The sequence below is a fragment of the Thalassophryne amazonica genome, chromosome 17, assembly GCF_902500255.1.
Source record: "Thalassophryne amazonica chromosome 17, fThaAma1.1, whole genome shotgun sequence".
In the NCBI taxonomy this organism is placed as follows: domain Eukaryota; kingdom Metazoa; phylum Chordata; class Actinopteri; order Batrachoidiformes; family Batrachoididae; genus Thalassophryne; species Thalassophryne amazonica.
In genome coordinates, this window is record NC_047119.1 from 2,183,214 (window position 1) to 2,203,701 (window position 20,488).

The 20,488-nt window shown below is 45.2% G+C and overlaps 1 protein-coding gene across 1 annotated transcript; it reads left to right on the top strand.

Moving 5' to 3' along the window:
* Positions 1 to 19,825, top strand: LOC117529567 (group 3 secretory phospholipase A2-like). The gene is made up of 7 exons (XM_034192389.1): positions 1 to 547; positions 13,985 to 14,117; positions 14,190 to 14,324; positions 15,610 to 15,923; positions 16,005 to 16,134; positions 17,225 to 17,335; positions 19,602 to 19,825. Exons 1-7 carry the CDS (start codon positions 25 to 27, stop codon positions 19,795 to 19,797), a joined length of 1,542 nt encoding a protein of 513 aa, XP_034048280.1. The 5' UTR covers positions 1 to 24; the 3' UTR covers positions 19,798 to 19,825.
* The last annotated feature ends 663 nt before the right edge of the window (positions 19,826 to 20,488 follow it).

Genomic DNA, 20,488 nt, shown 5'->3' on the forward strand with positions numbered 1-20,488 from the left:
TTCTTCTCGTCCCGCTGCTGCGCCATGACGCACGCCGCTCTTGGAGTTCTCGTCATTTTCACGTCATCTCTCCCGCTGTGGACCACAGCAGGAGCGTCGATCCTCTGCCCCTGGACCAAAGTTTTGTCGAACGAAGAGACGCACTACAGTTTTGTCCGCTCGGACCCGTCAGCCTCACCGTCTGCGCGCCTTTACCACAGCGTCTGGTCCGCGCAGCGCGCGCTGCTCGGCTGCACGTGGTCCGACGACACCGGGCTGATCCAGGACTATGTGTCTGCGTGCCGGGAGCGCACGCACGACGTTACCGAGCATCGGAACGGAAACTTTGATTTGGAGTCCATGTTTGCGCCGAAAGAGCCGTGCGTCTCTCTGAACTCCCTGTGGTGCGCGTGGCAAGAAAAGCGCACGCCGAGGACGGTGAGGAGCGCGTCGAAGGACAGTCAGGTTCAAGGTGAACGGTCAGAGGTTAAACGTGCAAAGCGCTTCATCGTACCTGGGACTCTGTGGTGCGGCGATGGGCACAAGGCGCCTTCATATTCAGATTTGGGTAGGTTGCTTTCTGACGTCAACATGTTGACCGAAATGACCTGATAATGTGCCATAAAAACTGAACCCGGTATGGAAGCGCCAAATCACAGCTCCTTGAATGGCGGCTTGAGGTTGTCTCCAAAAGTGAGTCAAGCCCCACAGATGGACATGTTTAAACCTACAACTTTACATCAAGAATAATAATAACAAAAAAAAGTTTTAGTCTTTATATATATATATATATATATATATATATATATATATATATATATATATATATACATATATATACATATATATATACATATATATGTATATATATGTATATATATATGTATGTATATGTATGTATGTATATATATATATATATATGTATATATATATATATATATATATATATATATATATATATATATATATATATACACAAGGTCTGCGAGAAAAGAAACCGACAGTTATATTTTTTTTAAAAACTATATGGATTTGAATCACGTGTGATTACATCAGCCAAGCTTGAACCCTCGTGCGCATGCGTGAGTTTTTTCACGCCTGTGGGTGACGTCATTCGCCTGTGAGCACGCCTTGTGGAAGGAGTGGTCCAGCCCCCTCGTCGGATTTTCATTGTCTGAGAAGTTGCTGAGAGACTGGCGCTGTTCTTGATCAAAATTTTTTCAAAAACTGTGAGGCACATCCGAGTGGACACCATTCGAGAAATTCAGCTGGTTTTCGGTGAAAATTTTAACGGCTGATGAGAGATTTTGGATTGTTTCTATCACTGTAAGGACTTCCCACGGAGCGGGACGTCGCGCAGCGCTCCGAGGCGACGTCGTCATCTGGTTTCAAGATGAAAACCTCCAAATTTAAGCCTCTGTTGACCCAGGACGTCGTGAGAGAACAGAGAACTTTCAGAAGAGGTCTGAATCAGCAGTTTATCTGGACATTCCACTGTTAAAGGAGATTTTTTTTAATGAAAGACGTGCGGACGGATTGGCGTGTCGGCTCGCAGCCGGCATGGCGCGCCTGTCTAATCCGTCCGTTGCTTTTCAGTCGTGTGAATATCCGAGAAATTGAGCATGAGCTGGACATGCCCCAACACGGCGTTGCTTTGCGCCATGCGGCTCCGTCCTGACGCGCGACATTCCGCCGCACGTCTGTCTCAATGTGCCGAAAAAGTGTTGATGTCCACGTCTTTTCACAATTCCTGTGCTAGTCAGACGACATACCGGATCAAGACAGCGTCCAGTTTGGAAATGAACAGCACATTCCACTGTTACAGGAGTTTTTGTCATGGAAAGAGGAGCAGAATTCCACGCGTCGCGGCGGAGCCGCATGGCACAAAGCAACGCCGTGATGAAGCCTCACAGGACATGTTGGGGCATGTCCAGCTCATGCTCAATTTCTCGGATAATCACACGACTGAAAAGCAACCGACAGCCGTCTGAAATCCACCTGAAAGCCGTCCTGTGAGACCAACACGGAGGTGGTTTTGTGCCGCGTAATGAACGGCTCCGGGGCGCGTCCTTTCGCTTTTCTTTCCATGAAAAAACTCCTGTAAGAGTAGAATGTGCCGAAAAAGTGCTGATGTCCACGTCTCCTGCCTTTTTGTGAAAGTCAGACGACGTCCCGGATCAACAAAGCCTTCACGTTGGAAATGATCTGGTTGTTTCAGCGGGGTTTGAGCCTGTCGATCAGCGCTCGGAGCGCGGCGCGCTCTCAGCAGTTGTGGGCGGTCTTTAAACCATCTGGATCACTCCTTAATCTGTATAATCCCCATAAAATCGTCCCTGAAAGCCATATTAATTTTCCGAACGGTGTCCACCTGGAGGTCTCTCGCAGTTTCTAGAAAGAAATTGATGCAGCAAAGCTCCAAATCGTTCAGACATTTATTCTCAATAAAAATCCGATGAGGGGGGTGGACCAGTGCTCACACACAGCCTGCTCACAGGCGAATGACGCAACCGACAGGCGTGAAAAAACTCACGCATGCGCACGAAGGTTCAAGCTTGGCTGATGCAATCACACATGATTCAAATCCATATAGTTTTTGAAAAAATAAAAAGGTCCGTTACTTTTTGGACAGACCTCGTATATACACACGTATGTATGTACTAGCTGAGTTACCTGTTCTAGGTAATGGAGAAGAATTTTCACAAAGTGTGCAATAATTCTTTAAACAAAATTAGGCAGGTGTATAAATTTGGGCACCCCATCCAGGGGTGTAGCACCAAATTCTGGGCCCTAGGTACTAGCCAGATTGAAGACCCCCCCCCCCCCCCCCCCGTTATGTTCTTGTTTATTAACGCAAACACCAAATTTCTAATATGTAGTCAAACCAGGTCTAAATCATGTATACCATAGATCACACCTGGGAGTCACACCTCCAACTCAATATAACTCGCTTTCAAGCTCACCTCTCTTTCAAAGAATTTGGTTAGCAGCTGCTTTCCCTCATTTAGTTTTCTTTCCCTGTCCTTTTTTCTCTTCTTTTTTGAAATCCAGACTTTGATTTTTTTTGTAGGAAAGACATATTTTATTTCAGTCTAAACACTAGGGCTGCAACTAAGATTATTTTACTAATCAGTTCATCGGTCGATTATTTTTTCAATTAATCGTTTTGGGTTTTTTTACTTACATGTGAGTTTTGCCATTATTTCTTTAAGTGAGTTATTATTAAAAGGCCTTTATCACGCAACATCAGCGTTTGACCTTGTAACAAAGTTATGTTATATTCTGGTCAAAAACATACCTGGAGTAGTGTTTAGTTTTATTTGCACATACATACATCACTGACACACCCAGGTGCGTTGGACTGGGGGGGTAAAGGGTACTATGTACCCAGGGCCCAGAGCATGGGGGGGGGGGGCCCCCACAAAAAACTGGCATTAAATACATTTTTATGTTGCATGTTATTAATGTCCATACAATTCATGTTGTAAAAGAATATAATTAGAATGAATGTATAAATGTTGCAAAACATAATTCCGTTCTAACAATAATATTGAAAGATCTCTGAGGGCCCTTCCACCCTGCACAGTCGTACAGTGGTTTAGTCCAGGCGCACAGGTGGCACTCTGCCACACACACACACACACACACACATCCCAAATGGGCAGCGCGGCTTTGCTTTGAACCTTGGCCCCTCTTCATTGGCTTCCTGTTAATTCTAGAATAGAATTTAAAATTCTTCTTCTTACTTGTAAGGTTTTGAATAATCAGGTCCCATCTTATCTTATGGACCTCGTAGTACCATATCACCCCAATAGAGCGCTTCGCTCTCAGACTGCAGGCTTACTTGTAGTTCCTAGGGTTTGTAAGAGTAGAATGGGAGGCAGAGCCTTCAGCTTTCAGGCTCCTCTCCTGTGGAACCAGCTCCCAATTCAGATCAGGGAGACAGACACCCTCTCTACTTTTAAGATTAGGCTTAAAACTTTCCTTTTTGCTAAAGCTTATAGTTAGGGCTGGATCAGGTGACCCTGAACCATCCCTTAGTTATGCTGCTATAGACTTAGACTGCTGGGGGGTTCCCATGATGCACTGTTTCTTTCTCTTTTTGCTCTGTATGCACCACTCTGCATTTAATCATTAGTGATCGATCTCTGCTCCCCTCCACAGCATGTCTTTTTCCTGGTTCTCTCCCTCAGCCCCAACCAGTCCCAGCAGAAGACTGCCCCTCCCTGAGCCTGGTTCTGCTGGAGGTTTCTTCCTGTTAAAAGGGAGTTTTTCCTTCCCACTGTTGCCAAGTGCTTGCTCACAGGGGGTCGTTTTGACCGTTGGGGTTTTTCCGTAATTATTGTATGGCCTTGCCTTACAATATAAAGCGCCTTGGGGCAACTGTTTGTTGTGATTTGGCACTATATAAATAAAATTGATTGATTGATTGATTGATTGATTGAACCAATGAAGCAGTGCTTCGATCTGGTGCTTTGTTGATTCAGTGTTTTATTTCACTTAATCTTAATTTTTCCCCACTAAAACCCCACAGAGCATATGTCTGTGAGTAACATTTACCTTTAAATGTTAATCTGACCTGTTATGGTCTTCTGAAACAGTTGATAGATGTATTTTATAACTTAAAAACGGGACCGATGCTAACGCATTAGCATGTCTATGACGTTTTCAATGTTAAAGTTAGCATTAAGCTGTTGCAGCTGTTAGCACATTTGTTTTCTGTATAATAATTCATGGCTCAGCATTTGTTGTCGTAAAAGAGTCAAATGTATTACAAATTGTAATATTTTATTCATTTATTTTTATTTATATATCAATAATAATAATAATAATAGAAACAACAACAATAACAGTAACAATAACTAATAATGCCACAATACAGTTTTAGAGAAACGGACAAAAAGAACCTGATAAAACAAAACAGAAAAGATTAAACCAACTAACAATGAACATAAATAAATATGGGGATACCAGTCTCCTGGGCCGTCGGGAGCTTCGGGAGGGCCACAAAGTGGGCCGCCTTGGAAAACCAGTCCACGATCGTCAAGATGGTAGTCATTCCCTGGGACGCAGGGAGACCCGTGACGAAGTCCAGGCCGATGTGGGACCAGGGGCGACGAGGCACAGGTAACAGCTGGAGGAGTCCCTTTTCTGGCTGATGAACTGCCTTGCCTCTGGCACAGGTGGTACAGGCCCAGACGTAGTCCCGGGTGTTGGCTTCGACCGACGCCCACCAGAACCGCTGCCGGACCACTGCCACGGTTCTTCGCACCCCTGGATGGCAGGAGAGCCTGGAACCATGACAGAAGTCCAATACGGCAGTCCGAGTGTCTGGTGCGATGTACAGCCTATTTGGTGGTCCGCCTCCGGGATCTGGGTGTCGCATCAGGGCATCCCTGACCACTTCCTCCACGTCCCACGTGAGGGCGGCGACGACAGTGGATTCCGGCAGGATGGTATCAGGTGGATCCAACAGCTTCATTCCGATTTCTTCTTCATACACCCGGGACAGTGCGTCAGACCTAAGGTTTTTGGTCCCGGGGCGATATGTGATCTTGAAATTGAAACGTCCAAAGAATAGTGACCAAGGGGCTTGCCTGGGGTTCAGACGCTTAGCGGTCTGGATGTATTCCAGGTTCCGATGGTCAGTGAGAACCACAAATGGGACCACAGCTCCCTCCAACAGATGTCTCCACTCCTCAAGGGCCTCTTTCACCGCCAGGAGTTCCCGATTGCCAACGTCATAGTTCCGCTCAGCGGGGGTTAACCTGCGGGAGAAGTAGGCACAAGGGTGGAGAACATTATCGGACTCCCTGCTCTGGGACAGCATGGCTCCTATCCCTGAGTCAGAGGCATCCACTTCAACAATAAACTGGTGGTTTGGATCGGGCTGCACCAGAACTGGTGCAGTCGAAAACCGGTGTTTCAATTCCCTAAACGCGGCTTCGCACCAATCCGACCAGGTGAAGGGGACTTTTGTGGAGGTCAGGGCTGTAAGGGGACCAACAACCTGACTATAGCCCTTAATGAACCTCCTGTAAAAATTGGCAAACCCTAGGAACTGTTGCAGCTTCCTACGATTTACTGGTTGGGGCCAATCTCTCACCGCCGCTACCTTGGCCGGATCGGGAGCGACAGAGTTGGAGGAGATAATGAACCCCAGCAAGGACAAAGAAGTGCGGTGGAACTTGCACTTCTCGCCCTTCACAAACAGCCGGTTCTCCAACAACCGCTGCAGGACCTGACGGACATGCTTAACATGGGTCTCAGAGTCCGGGGAGAAGATGAGGATATCGTCTAGATATACGAAGACGAATCGGTGCAGGAAATCCCGCAGGACGTCATTAACCAAAGCTTGGAACGTCGCGGGGGCGTTGGTGAGGCCGAACAGCATGACCAGGTACTCAAAGTGACCTAAGGGGGTGTTAAATGCCGTCTTCCATTCGTCTCCCTTCCGGATCCGAACCAGGTGATAAGCATTTCTGAGATCCAGTTTTGTTAATATTTTGGCTCCATGCAGGGGCGTGAACACTGAATCCAATAGAGGTAACGGGTATCGGTTGCGAACCGTAACCTCGTTCAGCCCTCTATAATCAATGCATGGACGGAGTCCGCCGTCCTTCTTGCCCACAAAAAAAAAACCTGCACCTAACGGGGATGAAGAATTTCGGATTAGCCCGGCAGCTAAAGAGTCCCGGATGTAGGTCTCCATTGATTCGCACTCAGGACGTGAGAGACTGTACAGCCTGCTGGATGGGTACTCCAGCAGCATTTGGAACCAAATCAATGGCACAATCATACAGTCGGTGCGGGGGCAGCGTGAGTGCCAGATCTTTGCTGAAAACGTCAGCAAGATCATGATACTCAGCCGGCACCGTCATGAGATTGGGGGGAACTTGGACCTCCTCTTTAAAAGCATCACCGGGTGGCACCGAGGATCTTAAACACTCCCGGTGGCAGGTTTCGCTCCATTGAGCCACAACCCCAGATGGCCAATCGATCTGGCGATTGTGCTTCACCATCCATGGAAAACCCAAAATAATTCTGGAGGTAGAAGGTGTTACATAAAACACAATCTCCTCCCTGTGATTGCCAGAGACAACCAAAGTTAAATGCTGTGTCTGGTGTGTGATTTCTGGAAGAAGAGTGCCATCTAGTGCCCGCATCTTCAATGGTGAAGGAATGGCCACCAGAGGGAGCCCTACCTCCTTAGCCCACCTATTGTCTAGTAGGTTCCCTTCTGACCCCGTGTCGATCAGTGCTGGGGCGATAAGGGTTAAATCCCCACAGAGGATTGTGACTGGGAGTCGTGCGCATTTCCGTGGAATGCCCGCGTGTGTGTTATGGCTCACCCTTAACCCAGTCTCTAAGGGCGAGCGTTTGGCGTTTAACCATTTGGGGCAGTTTTTCTGCACATGCTTACTCGAGCCGCAGTAAAAACACTCTCCACGGGCCAGCCTCCTCTGTCTGTTATTTGATTTTACTTTAGCCCTGCTCGTGTCCATAGCTTCATCAGCAGGGGGAGCTAGTGCTACGCGGAAAGCCCTGGCTTTGCAGCGGGGTGAGGACGGTGCTGCTTCGGACCTGGAAGGGGGAGGGACGATGCACGCCCGGCCACGTCCTTCGTCTCGCTCCCGTTTATGTTCTTCTAACCGATTGTCTAACCAGATAACCAGATCTATCAGCCCATCTAAATCCCGCGGCTGATCCTTCGCCACCAGATGCTCCTTTAGGGCCGGAGACAGCCCATTTATGAAGGCGGCGCGGAGCGCAACCGAATTCCAACTGGCTCTCGCTGCCGCAACGCGAAATTCGACTGCATATTCGGCTGTGCTTCAAATACGAGGTCTATTAGAAAAGTATCCGACCTTATTATTTTTTTCAAAAACCATATGGATTTGAATCTCGTGTGATTGCGTCAGACAAGCTTGAACCCTCGTGCGCATGCGTAAGTTTTTCCACCCCTGTCGGTTGCGTCATTCGCCTGTGAGCAGGCTTTGAGTGAGGAGTGGTCCACCCCCTCGGCGGATTTTCATTGTCAGGAAATGGCAGAATGATTTGGGCTTTTTTTTCCATCAGAATTTTTTCAGAAACTGTTAGAGACTGGCAGCTGGAAACCATTCGAAAAATTTATCTGGCTTTCGGTGAAAATTTTACGGGCTTCACAGAGAATAAGGACTGTTACTACAGCTTTAAGGACGGCTTTAAGGACGCTTGGTGCGCCACGCTCCATGCTGCCATCGAGAGCGACAAACCACTGGATCATTTCTAAATGGATGGCTCTGTGGAGCCGGACCGTCGTGTGCTCTTTCTCTGGTTATCACAAGAGCTGGACATCAACCATTTTCCGGCAGATTTCACTTTTAACAAGAGATTTTGTCATGGAAAGCCGAGCGGAGGCTTCGCGCGTCATGATGGATTTGCTACTGGAGCGAGACAAAACCACCTCTGTTTTGGTCTCACAGGACAGCTTTGAGATGGCGTTCAGACAGCTGTCGGTGGTTTTTCCATCGAGTGATTATCCGAGAAATTGTGGATGTGCCTGGACATGCCAGAACATGTCCCGTGAGGCTTCATCACGGCGTTGCTGTGCGCCATGTGGCACCGCCGCAACACGCGAAGCCTCCGCTCCTCTTTCCATAACAAAAACTCCTGTAACAATGGAATGTGCCGTTCATTTCCAAACTGGACGCTGTGTTTTATCCGGGATGTCGTCTGACTAGCACAGGAATTGTGAAAAGATGTGGACATCAGCACTTTTTCGGCACATTGAGACAGACGTGCGGAGGAATTCCGCTCGTTGCGGCGGTGCCGCATGGCGCAAAGCAACGCCGTGACAGCAGCATATTTGAAGCGGATTCGCCTCTGTTGGGATGATCAAACACCTGTCGAAACTCCCGGATGAACCCAGTATATGTCGAGAGGAGCTGTGAGTCCTGCTCCCAGAGTGCCGTAGCCCAAGCGCGTGCCTCGCCTCGAAGCAAATTTATGACATAAGCCACCCGGCTGTGGTCTGACGCGTACATCACAGGGCGTTGTGCAAAGACGAGCGAGCACTTCATCAGGAAGTCCGCGCACGTCTCGACACAACCCCGTATGGTTCCAGGGGGCTAATGTATGCTTCGGGGGGGGGGGTCCGTTGAACGACCACTGGATTTTCCCTGTTTTGCGACAGGTCCGCAGGAGGAGTGGCCACAGCCGTGCCTTGTGCGCACGCCTCCACCTGAGCGGTGAGAGCCTTCATCCTACGGCTGAGGTGTATATCCTGTTTGGTTAATAAATCCAACGAAGCAGTGAGGTTGGTGAGAATATGCTGCAACTCACCCAACGCACCTCCTGCTGGAGCCTGTGCACCTTGCATCTCCATTGGTTGTTCACTTGGTGGTATACGCCCCTCGGAGTCCATGACGTGGCCGAGTTATCCTGTTGGGAAAAGTGAATGCACGGACCCACGCCAGGGGGTGTAAATGAACAGTCAATAGAGATTCTAAATAAATACAATTTATTTTGCAAATGTGCACAATCATTCAAATATGCTTTTAGTCTGTCAGTCCAAAAATGGTGACGCGTGGGCAGGCCCGAGGGTAGGACACGCCTATCCAGAGAAGAGCCGGGACCCACGAAGTTCCACCGCCAACAGAGACCTGCAATACACCAGAGCCGCCAAGTCCTGAATCCCCAGGTGGCCACCGCTCCAGCTGTCAGACCCGGTACTGCTGGCAGCAAACAGTCATTAACTCACAGAAATCCTCCTAGAGGAAATAATCCAGATACTCCCAGAGTGCAGAGGAAAACTGGAGAACATGCAGTGTCAATGGTTATACTCAGTAAGTCAGAAGTGAGGAGTGGAGACGCCAACTCCTCCAACTTCCACAAACTCGGCTACAAGCTGCAAGTATAAGTCACAACTGCAAAGACTTCAGTAACAATGAATGTGCGAACGGCACAAAACGGCTGAGATAGTTTACCTGAAAGGTAAGCAGATAACTCAGCAGAGTAGTGGTGTCTCTCCCAGGCTTTTATAGATGAGGTGATGACTGATGGATGACAGCTGACAAGGTGCACCTGGTGATCCAAACAGGCCACTGCGCCCTCTGGTGCCTGAAACCCGCCAACACGCAGTGCGCCCTCTGGTCGTGGGCCAGCAATACCTCCTCTTCGGCGGCCCATACAACACAACCAATGATTTATAAAGAAAAATCATGAAAACGTTTGCATACAGCTGTGTGTTTGTGTGTGTGTGTGTGTGTGTGTGTGTATATATATATATATATATATATATACATATATATATATATGTATATGTAAATATATATATATATATATATATATATATATATATATATATATATATATACAATGTCTGTTAGAAAAGTATCGGACCTTTTTATTTTTTTCAAAAACCTGATGGATTTGAATCACGTGTGTTTGCATGAGTAAACCTTGAACCTTCGTGCGCATGCGAGAATTTTTTCACGCCTGTCGGTTGCGTCATTTGCTTGTAAGCAGCCTTTGTGTGAGGATGGGTGGAGTCTCTTGTCGTTTTTTCTTTGCAAGGAAATGGCGGAACAACTGGAGCAGCGCAACTGCATCAAATTTTGCCAGAAACTGGGTGACAGCCAGGTGGAAACCATTCGGAAGATTCAGAGGGCTTTCGGTGATGATCCTCTGGGCATCATACAGATTAAGGAGCGGTACAACCGGTTTAAAGACGTCCGCACAACGGTGGAGAGCGAGCCACGCTCCGGGCAGCCATCAACATGCTGAAATGACCAGATCATTCCAAAGTGAATGCTGTGATGATGTGGGACCGTCGTGTGACTATCCGAGAAATTGTGGAAGTGCTGATGTCCACCTCTTCCACAATTTCTCAGAGGGTTAGGGTTAGGGTTAGGGTTAGGGTTAGGGTTAGGGTTAGGGGTTAGGGTTAGGGTTAGGCTGCATCAGTGTATGTGTGGGTGTATGCATATACATACATACATACATACATACACATATATATATATATATATATATATATATATATATATATATATATATATATATATATATATATATATATATATATATATATATATATATACGAGGGCTGTCAATAAAGTTACGGTCCTTTTTATTTTTTTCAAAAACTATATGGATTTCATTCATATGTTTTTACGTCAGACATGCTTGAACCCTCGTGCGCGTGCGTGAGTTTTTCCACGCCTGTCGGTGACGTCATTCGCCTGTGAGCACTCCTTGTGGGAGGAGTCGTCCAGCCCCTCGTCGGAATTCCTTTGTCTGAGAAGTTGCTGAGAGACTGGCGCGTTGTTTGATCAAAATTTTTTCTAAACCTGTGAGACACATCGAAGTGGACACGGTTCGAAAAATTAAGCTGGTTTTCAGTGAAAATTTTAACGGCTGATGAGAGATTTTGAGGTGATTCTGTCGCTTTAAGGACTTTTCACGGTGCGAGACGTCGCGCTGCGCTCTCAGGCGGCGTCGTCATCCTGTTCAAGCTGAAAACATCCACATTTCAGGCTCTATTGATCCAGGACGTCGTGAGAGAACAGAGAAGTTTCAGAAGAAGTCGGTTTCAGCATTTTATCCGGATATTCCACTGTTAAAGGAGATTTTTTTAATGAAAGACGTGCGGACGGGTCCGCGCGTCGGGACGCAGCCGCCGCGACGCTCCGCCACAGGAAAAACACCTCTGTTGAAAGCCTTAAGGACAAGTTGGAACATGTCCTGCCTGTTAAACAATTTCTCATATACTCACTCCACTGAAAGCCATCAAAAGCCGCCTGGATTTTACAAATGGTTATCAACACGGAGGTGTTTTTCCTGTGCCGCCGCACCGCGTCGGCTGCGTCCCGACGCGCGGACCCGCCCGCACGTCTTTCATTAAAAAAATCTCCTTTAACAGTGGAATATCCGGATAAAATGCTGAAACCGACTTCTTCTGAAACTTCTCTGTTCTCTCACGACGTCCTGGATCAATAGAGCCTGAAATGTGGAGGTTTTCAGCTTGAACAGGCTGATGACGCCGCCTGAGAGCACTGCACGACATCTCGCACCGTGAAAAGTCCTTAAAGCGACAGAATCACCTCAAAATCTCTCATCAGCTGTTAAAATTTTCACTGAAAACCAGCTTAATTTTTCGAACCGTGTCCACTTCGATGTGTCTCACAGGTTTAGAAAAAATTCTGATCAAACAACGCGCCAGTCTCTCAGCAACTTCTCAGACAAAGGAATTCCGACGAGGGGCTGGACGACTCCTCCCACAAGGAGTGCTCACAGGCGAATGACGTCACCGACAGGCGTGGAAAAACTCACGCATGCGCACGAGGGTTCAAGCATGTCTGACGTAAAAACATATGAATGAAATCCATATAGTTTTTGAAAAAAATTAAAAGGACTGTAACTTTATTGACAGCCCTCGTATATATATATATATATATATATGCCTACACCCACACATACACACTGATGCACTGTAAATGAAATGTGTGATGAATTTTAATTGTGATAATAATTAACCTGACAATTGGGTTCTATTTATGATTGATTTTCTTTTCATATATAAGTCGCACCAGAGTATGCAGTACATCCAGAAAGCTTCACTTTTTCCACATTTTTTATGTTACAGACTACAGAAACCAAGCATGAAGTTAAAGGAATTGTCTGTAGACCTCTGAGACAGGATTGTCTGGAGGCACAAATCTGGGGAAGGGAACAGAAACATTTCTGCTGCTTTGAAGGTCCCAATGAGCACAGTGGCCACCATCATCTGTAAATTGAAGAAGTTCAGATCCACCAGGACTCTTCCTAGAGCTGGATGCCCGTCTAAACTGAGCGATCAGGGGAGAAGGACCTTAGTCAGGGAGGTGACCAAGAACCTGATGGTCACTCTGTCAGAGCTGCATCATTCCTCTGTGGAGAGAGGAGAACCTTCCAGAAGGACAATCATCTCTGCAACAATTCAACAATCAGGCCTGTATGGTAGAGTGGCCAGACGGAAGCCACTCCTTAGTAAAAGGCATATGGCACCCCACCTGGAGTTTGACAAAAGACACCTGAAGGACTCTCAGACCAGGAGAAACAAAATTCTGTGGTCCCAGACCTGAATCCGACTGAACATCTCTGGAGAGATCTGAAAATGTCTGTGCACCGACGCTCCCCATCCAACCTGATGGAGCTTCAGAGCTGCTGCAAAGAGGAATGGACCAAACTGTCCAAAGATAGGTGCACCAAGCTTGTGACATCATATTCAAGAAGACTTGAGGCTGGAATTGCTGCCAAAGGTGCATCAACAAAGTATTGAGTGTTGTGTGTGAATACTTATGTACACGTGATTTTTTTAGTTGTTTTATTTTTAATAAATTTGCAAAAAAAAAAAATTTTTTTTCATGTTGTCATTATGGGGTGTTGTGAGCAGAATTTTGAGGAAAAAAATTTATTTCATCCATTTTGGAATAAGGATGTAATGTAACAAAATGTGGAAAAAGTGAAGTGCTGTGAATACCTTCTGGGTGCTCTATAAGTCACAGGACCTCAAAACTATTTTAAAGATAATGCAACTTAAAATATGAGCCATTGTGTTTTACAATCATTTTAATATTGCATGTGCAGCTATGATTGTGTGATATTCTACCAGCCAGCACACTTACAAATAAATAAAAAATAATTACAATAATTATGGAATAAAAAATATAGCTGACATATTCACATGATGCATGTTACATTCAATAATTCTACTATGAAAGTGATGTGTCACTTTTTGTCAAATAAGAAGTTGTAGTTTTGTAGAAATTACAGCATTTAAAATAAATTCCAGTGGCGTTTGGAAGCAAAAAACAAAAAACAAAAAAAAAACACAGGTCTCAAAAATGTTCTTATCTACAAAATGGGAGCCCTATAAAAATGCTTGTTTTCAGCGTTCATCTGGTGCTTGTTTTTTTTTTTTCCATGAGCATCTTCAGACATGTTTAAAGTCAGGTTTTGTCAGACTCGTTTTTCTGTTTTACAGGGTTTTTTTCAGAGACGGACATCTGCTGTCGAGAGCACGACCTGTGCGAACACAACATCCCGTCCTTTCACTCAGACTTTGGCCTCTTCAACACCAACCTCTTCACCATATCTCACTGTGACTGTGACAAAAAGTAAGACCTTACGACCTTCTAACACATTACCTTGCCTGTGAATGTGTTTCTTCAGCCACCTGTGTGTTGCAGGTTTCGGAGTTGCCTGATGGCGGCTGAGGGCAGATTACCGGATGCGGTGGGATACACCTTCTTTAACTTGCTGAAGGTGAACTGCTTTGAGTTCACTTATCAACTCCAGTGTTCAGAGAGAAATTGGTTTGGAATGTAAGGCAATGACTGACAGGATTTGTTGTTGTTTTTTAACTGTCTATCACAGCATATTGGAGTCCAAAGTGGATCACGATTACCAGCTGCTACGCTGTGAGACAGAGTTGGCAAAGGATGTTTACTTCATAGATCAAATTCAAATTCCTGTAAAAATGTAGGTCTTATTTGTTGCATGATACATTTCAGTTGTTCTGCAGAGTGTCTGAGCATCTTTTTAGCTGCACAAAACCTACGGCTTCATGGTGTAGCACATGGTGCAGCTGATACTTACAGCAGTGTTCTGTTTTATCAAACACAAGATCAGGAAAAACAACACAGTCAGTGTGCCAGTCTGCATTCTGACCAAAGAAGCTGTTGCTTCTTTCTGCTCCTTTTCATTCATGATGAATGCAGCTGTTGCATTTGCCTTTTAAATGAATGAAATAAATAACAAATAAATAAATCAACTTCTGAGTACATGAGTATGAGGAGGGTTTGTCACTCGAGGCTCTTCAGCAGCGTGTGCTTCTGCATGCTGGATTCATCTGTGGTGTGAAGGTGTGACATTTACTTTTTTAGAGAAGATTGATGTTTGTTGTTGTTATTGCAAAGTAGTGATTTATAATCTCAGAAAATGTTTCCATCCATCCATTTTCTACACCCAGTTACTCCAGTTAAGGGTCACGGGGGGCTGGAGTCTATCCCAGCAGTCAGAGGGCGTGAGGCGGGTTCACCCTGGACAGGACACCAGTCTGTCGCAGGGTCACATGCAGAGAAACAAACACATTCACACCTACGGACAATTTAAAGTCTCAGTCCATCTAACCTGCATGTCTTTAAATGTGGGAGGAAGCCAGAGCACCCAGAGGGAACCCACACAGACACGGGGAGAACACACACACTCCACATAGAAAGGTCAAAGGTGAGAATCGAACCCATGACCTTCTGGCTGTGAGGCAACAGTGCTAACCACTTTAATTTCAGGGTACTGTAATCACACAGCATTTGTCTGAACGGTTTAAGACTTGTAGTTAGAGCAGAACTAACTGGATGACTGACTACTGAGATGGTTTTTAGTGGAGCATTTTGTTCTCCTCTTATTTCATTGAAAAGACCAATTGTTTAGTTACTTGAGATTCCCACAAATGGGGGACCACAGAAAGAAAGAAAGATTTGGATGTAATGGCACTACAAGCTGACAGTCTACACTAAAAATGCTGTGATACACAGTTAAAATAACAAAATTACATTTGGGCCTGAGTGTAAATTTGTCGGTGGTGATGTCAGTGTCTGTGACTGACAGGTGTCAGGAGATGAAGATGGGTTTGGTTGCTGTGGCTCAATCACCTTCCCCCTACCAACCTTCTGTCTGGTCAAATGTCTCCGCTCTGAACACCTCGCAGCCGCGGCAGGTCTCCGTCCCTGTGGCTGCACCCACTGCGGCCCCGCCTTCAGTGACATCACCATCTGCCTCCAATGATATGAGCACCACACACACAAACACGTCACAGAAAGAGGGGAACGCGGGAGCTTTTGAAGGCAGCATTGAGCCAGCTGAGACCTCAGATATACAAAGACTCAATCAAACCATGTTGACGTCGGATAGTGACATCACATGTGTGTATTCTCATTGCTGCATGTGTCCTTTTGCATTTTCAAACCTGAAAACTGACAAGTGCTGATGTTTCTCCTCCACAGACCAACAAATGCAGTGTTCTGTCTATAAAGATCTGGATGAGTGCAGAAACAGGATCCTTCCCCGACAGAGCAGATACGACCTTCACAACCCAGAGCCCAGAACCCTGTACCACTGCAGCTGCACTGCAAGGTAACGCAATGACATATGATATGATGAAGAAGAGAGAGTTAAACATACTGTGGATAGAAGAGATCAAGATGAATGGGAGTAAGGAGTAAAGTAAGAGGACACGTGATAGAATGTGAAGGTTGCAAGGAATAAATCTGGGCTGATCTGTTAAACTAGAGAGTGTTGTAGAGAAGTGAAGAAGAGAGTACAGGTGGGTCAGCGGGGGGGTGATTTACAATACAAGGATATCTGCAGGATTGACAAGGAAACTTTGCCAGACCAGCTTATAGGACCTAGAGGCACCAACAACAAGACAGGAGGTGGAGCTGGAGGTGGCAGAGCTGAAGATGTTATAATTGTCTTTGGGCGTGACGGGGATGGACAGGATGAGAAATAAACATATCTTGCCTGTCTGACTTTGTCAGAGAGAAACGGTTTGGGCTGATGAAGGACATGGGTATATCAGGAAAAGGAATCGAACAGTGGAGCTACCAGGTGACAGGACAAGAGGAGGTCAACAAGGTATATGGATGTGGTTATGGAGGACAGTTTGTGTGACAGAAGAAGTTGTGGGCAATAGGGTGAGATGTATCCAGATGATAATCTGTGTTGTTCATGAGGCAACAGGTTTGTTGGATTGCTCCCACTCCTGAGTGTTCGTGGTCCAAACCTCATAACGGTTACAGACAACAAGTGTGAGAAAACGGTTAAACAAATACACAATGAGGACGTTTTGTCATGACATAATCCCAGCTTTATTTTCAGTACCTTGATTTAAGATGATCAAAGTTAGCATATCATACTACTATTACTACTACCAAAATATGATTGCCAAAAAAATTAAAGTTTGACATTCTGTATTTTGTTTCCGTCTTCTTGGTATCATCTAGATGGCACAAATGTATTTCACCTCATGTTTACAGTGCTGTTTGCACATCATGTATTTATTAATAGTACGTTCACACTGTAAATGAGTGTGAATCAGAAAAGACCAAATCAAGCCAATGCACAGACACACACACAGTCAGACACATGTTATATAAGGTGACAGAGTCTGTCTGGATCTCTCATTACTTTGGACTATTGGTTTTTGACATGTTTATCCTTCCAGATTATTCCAGAGTTTGGCAAAACAGGGACAACTGAGCGAAGAGCAGCTTGTTCTGCTGGAACACGTGTCATCGTCCTGCTTCCTGCTGCAGGGCTGCGCAGAAAACAAAAGGTCAGTATTGTGCACACACACAACACACACACACACGCATATAGATAGATATGCATTGTATACTCAACAAAAATATAAACGCAACACTTTTGGTTTTGCTCCCATTTTGTATGCGATGAACTCAAAGATCTAAAACTTTTTCCACATACACAATATCACCATTTCCCTCAAATATTGTTCACAAACCAGTCTAAATCTGTGATAGTGAGCACTTCTCCTTTGCTGAGATAATCCATCCCACCTCACAGGTGTGCCATACCAAGATGCTGATTAGACACCATGATTAGTGCACAGGTGTGCCTTAGACTGCCCACAATAAAAGGCCACTCTGAAAGGTGCAGTTTTATCACACAGCACAATGCCACAGATGTCGCAAGATTTGAGGGAGCGTGCAATTGGCATGCTGACAGCAGGAATGTCAACCAGAGCTGTTGCTCGTGTACTGAATGTTCATTTCTCTACCATAAGCCGTCTCCAAAGGCGTTTCAGAGAATTTGGCAGTACATCCAACCAGCCTCACAACCGCAGACCACGTGTAACCACACCAGCCCAGGACCTCCACATCCAGCATGTTCACCTCCAAGATCGTCTGTGACCAGCCACTCGGACAGCTGCTGAAACAATCGGTTTGCATAACCAAAGAATTTCTGCACAAACTGTCAGAAACCGTCTCAGGGAAGCTCATCTGCATGCTCGTCGTCCTCATCGGGGTCTCGACCTGACTCCAGTTCGTCGTCGTAACCGATTTGAGTGGGCAAATGCTCACATTCGCTGGCGTTTGGCACGTTGGAGAGGCGTTCTCTTCACGGATGATGCGAAGGAGATGTGTTGCACTGCATGAGGCAAATGGTGGTCACACCAGATACTGACTGGTATCCCCCCCAATAAAACAAAACTGCACCTTTCAGAGTGGCCTTTTATTGTGGGCAGTCTAAGGCACACCTGTGCACTAATCATGGTGTCTAATCAGCATCTTGATATGGCACACCTGTGAGGTGGGATGGATTATCTCAGCAAAGGAGAAGTGCTCACTATCACAGATTTCGACTGGTTTGTGAACAATATTTGAGGGAAATGGTGATATTGTGTATGTGGAAAAAGTTTTAGATCTTTGAGTTCATCTCATACAAAATGGGGGCAAAACCAAAAGTGTTGCGTTTATATTTTTGTTGAGTGTGTATATATATATATATATATATATACGAGGTCTGTCCGTAAAGTATAGGTCCTTTTTATTTTTTTCAAAAACTATATGGATTTCATTCATATGTTTTTACGTCAGACATGCTTACTTCACAGGAAAAACACCTCTGTTGGAAGCCTTAAGGACAAGTTGGAACATGTCCAGCTGATAAACAATTTCTCATATACTCACTCCACTGAAAGCCATCAAAAGCCGCCTGGATTTTACAAATGGTTATCAACACGGAGGTGTTTTTCCTGTGCCGCCGCACCGCGTCGGCTGCGTCCCGACGCGCGGACCCGTCCGCATGTCTTTCATTAAAAAATCTCCTTTAACAGTGGAATATCTGGATAAAATGCTGAAACCGACTTCTTCTGAAACGTCTCTGTTCTCTCACGATGTCCTGGATCAATAGAGCCTGAAATGTGGAGGTTTTAAGCTTGAAACAGGCTGATGACGCCGCCTGAGAGCGCAGCGCGACGTCTCGCACCGTGAAAAGTCTTTCAAGCAACAGAATCACCTCAAAATCTCTCATCAGCTGTTAAAATTTTCACTGAAAACCAGCTTAATTTTTCGAACCGTGTCCACTTCGATGTGTCTCACAGGTTTAGAAAAATCTTTGATCAAACAAAGCGCCAGTCTCTCAGCAACTTCTCAGACAAAGGAATTCTGACGAGGGGCTGGACGACTCCTCCCACAAGGAGTGCTCACAGGCGAATGACGTCACCGACAGGCGTGGAAAAACTCACGCATGCGCACGAGGGTTCAAGCATGTCTGACGTAAAAACATATGAATGAAATCCATATAGTTTTTGAAAAAAATAAAAAGGACCTATACTTTATGGACAGACCTCGTATATATACATATATATATATATATATATATATGACATCATATTTCAATTTTATCATATCACAATCATGTTTCAATTTTAACTTGATTACATTACACAAATTTAAAGCATTTTTACTTTATATTTGAAGTGTTTCAAAAATAATGAAAATATCATCTGTTACTTAATATATTAAGAGTTTGTTAGTTTTAATAAGGAGTGTTTGTACTGTTTGTTCTTTGTTGACCAGCTGCACAGCTTTCACAGTCAGAGTTCAGCTTCCAGCACTGGACCAGAGGGATGCAGACAAAGAGCAGCAGCGCCCTCTACAGGCAGTCAAACCGAAGAGGAGGAGAACAAAAAGAAAACATCGTCCTGTCAGACTCCACAAACTGTGTCTCAGACTGGTCCTGTCCAATCTGCACAACACAAGGAAGTCCACATAAATATCGTCAAAGTTATTTTGACGATCATGATGATTGTATATTCATTTATTTTTTTATACCTCCCGCTTATTTCAATTAAGGGTTGTGGGGAGCAGGACGCCAGTCTGTCACCGGGCCACATACAGACAAACACATTCACACCTACGGACAATTTAAAGTTTCCAGTCCATCTAACCTGTGTGTCTTTGGATGTGAGAGGAAGCTGGAGCACCCAGAGGAAACCCACACAAACACGGGGAGAACACACAAACTCCACACAGAAAGGTTACAGGTGGGAATCGATCCCATGACCTTCTTGCTGTGAGGCAACAGTGCTAACCGCTAATCCACCATGCTGCCCTGGATGATGATGATGATGATTATGATTGTTATTATTTGTGTTAAATCGAGATATGTAGGACTTTACAAAAAACTTTTTGGCACAGAATTTACCAATTCTATTTGTTTCGTATTGTGCACGATTCTTCTACTGAAGCACCTGTTCAGATTGATCTTTCTGGCACCAGTGTTCCTCAGATTTACCTTAACATTTAATTCACTGAAGTTCACTTAAACAAAACAAAAAACAGCTTCTACATTCCAAACTTGAGTAGGTAAAATATGCAAAATGCACTCACTGTTAGCATAAAATGACCAGAATATTACTTCATAAGAACTGTTTGGAAAGAAGAAATGCAACAATTATTAGTGG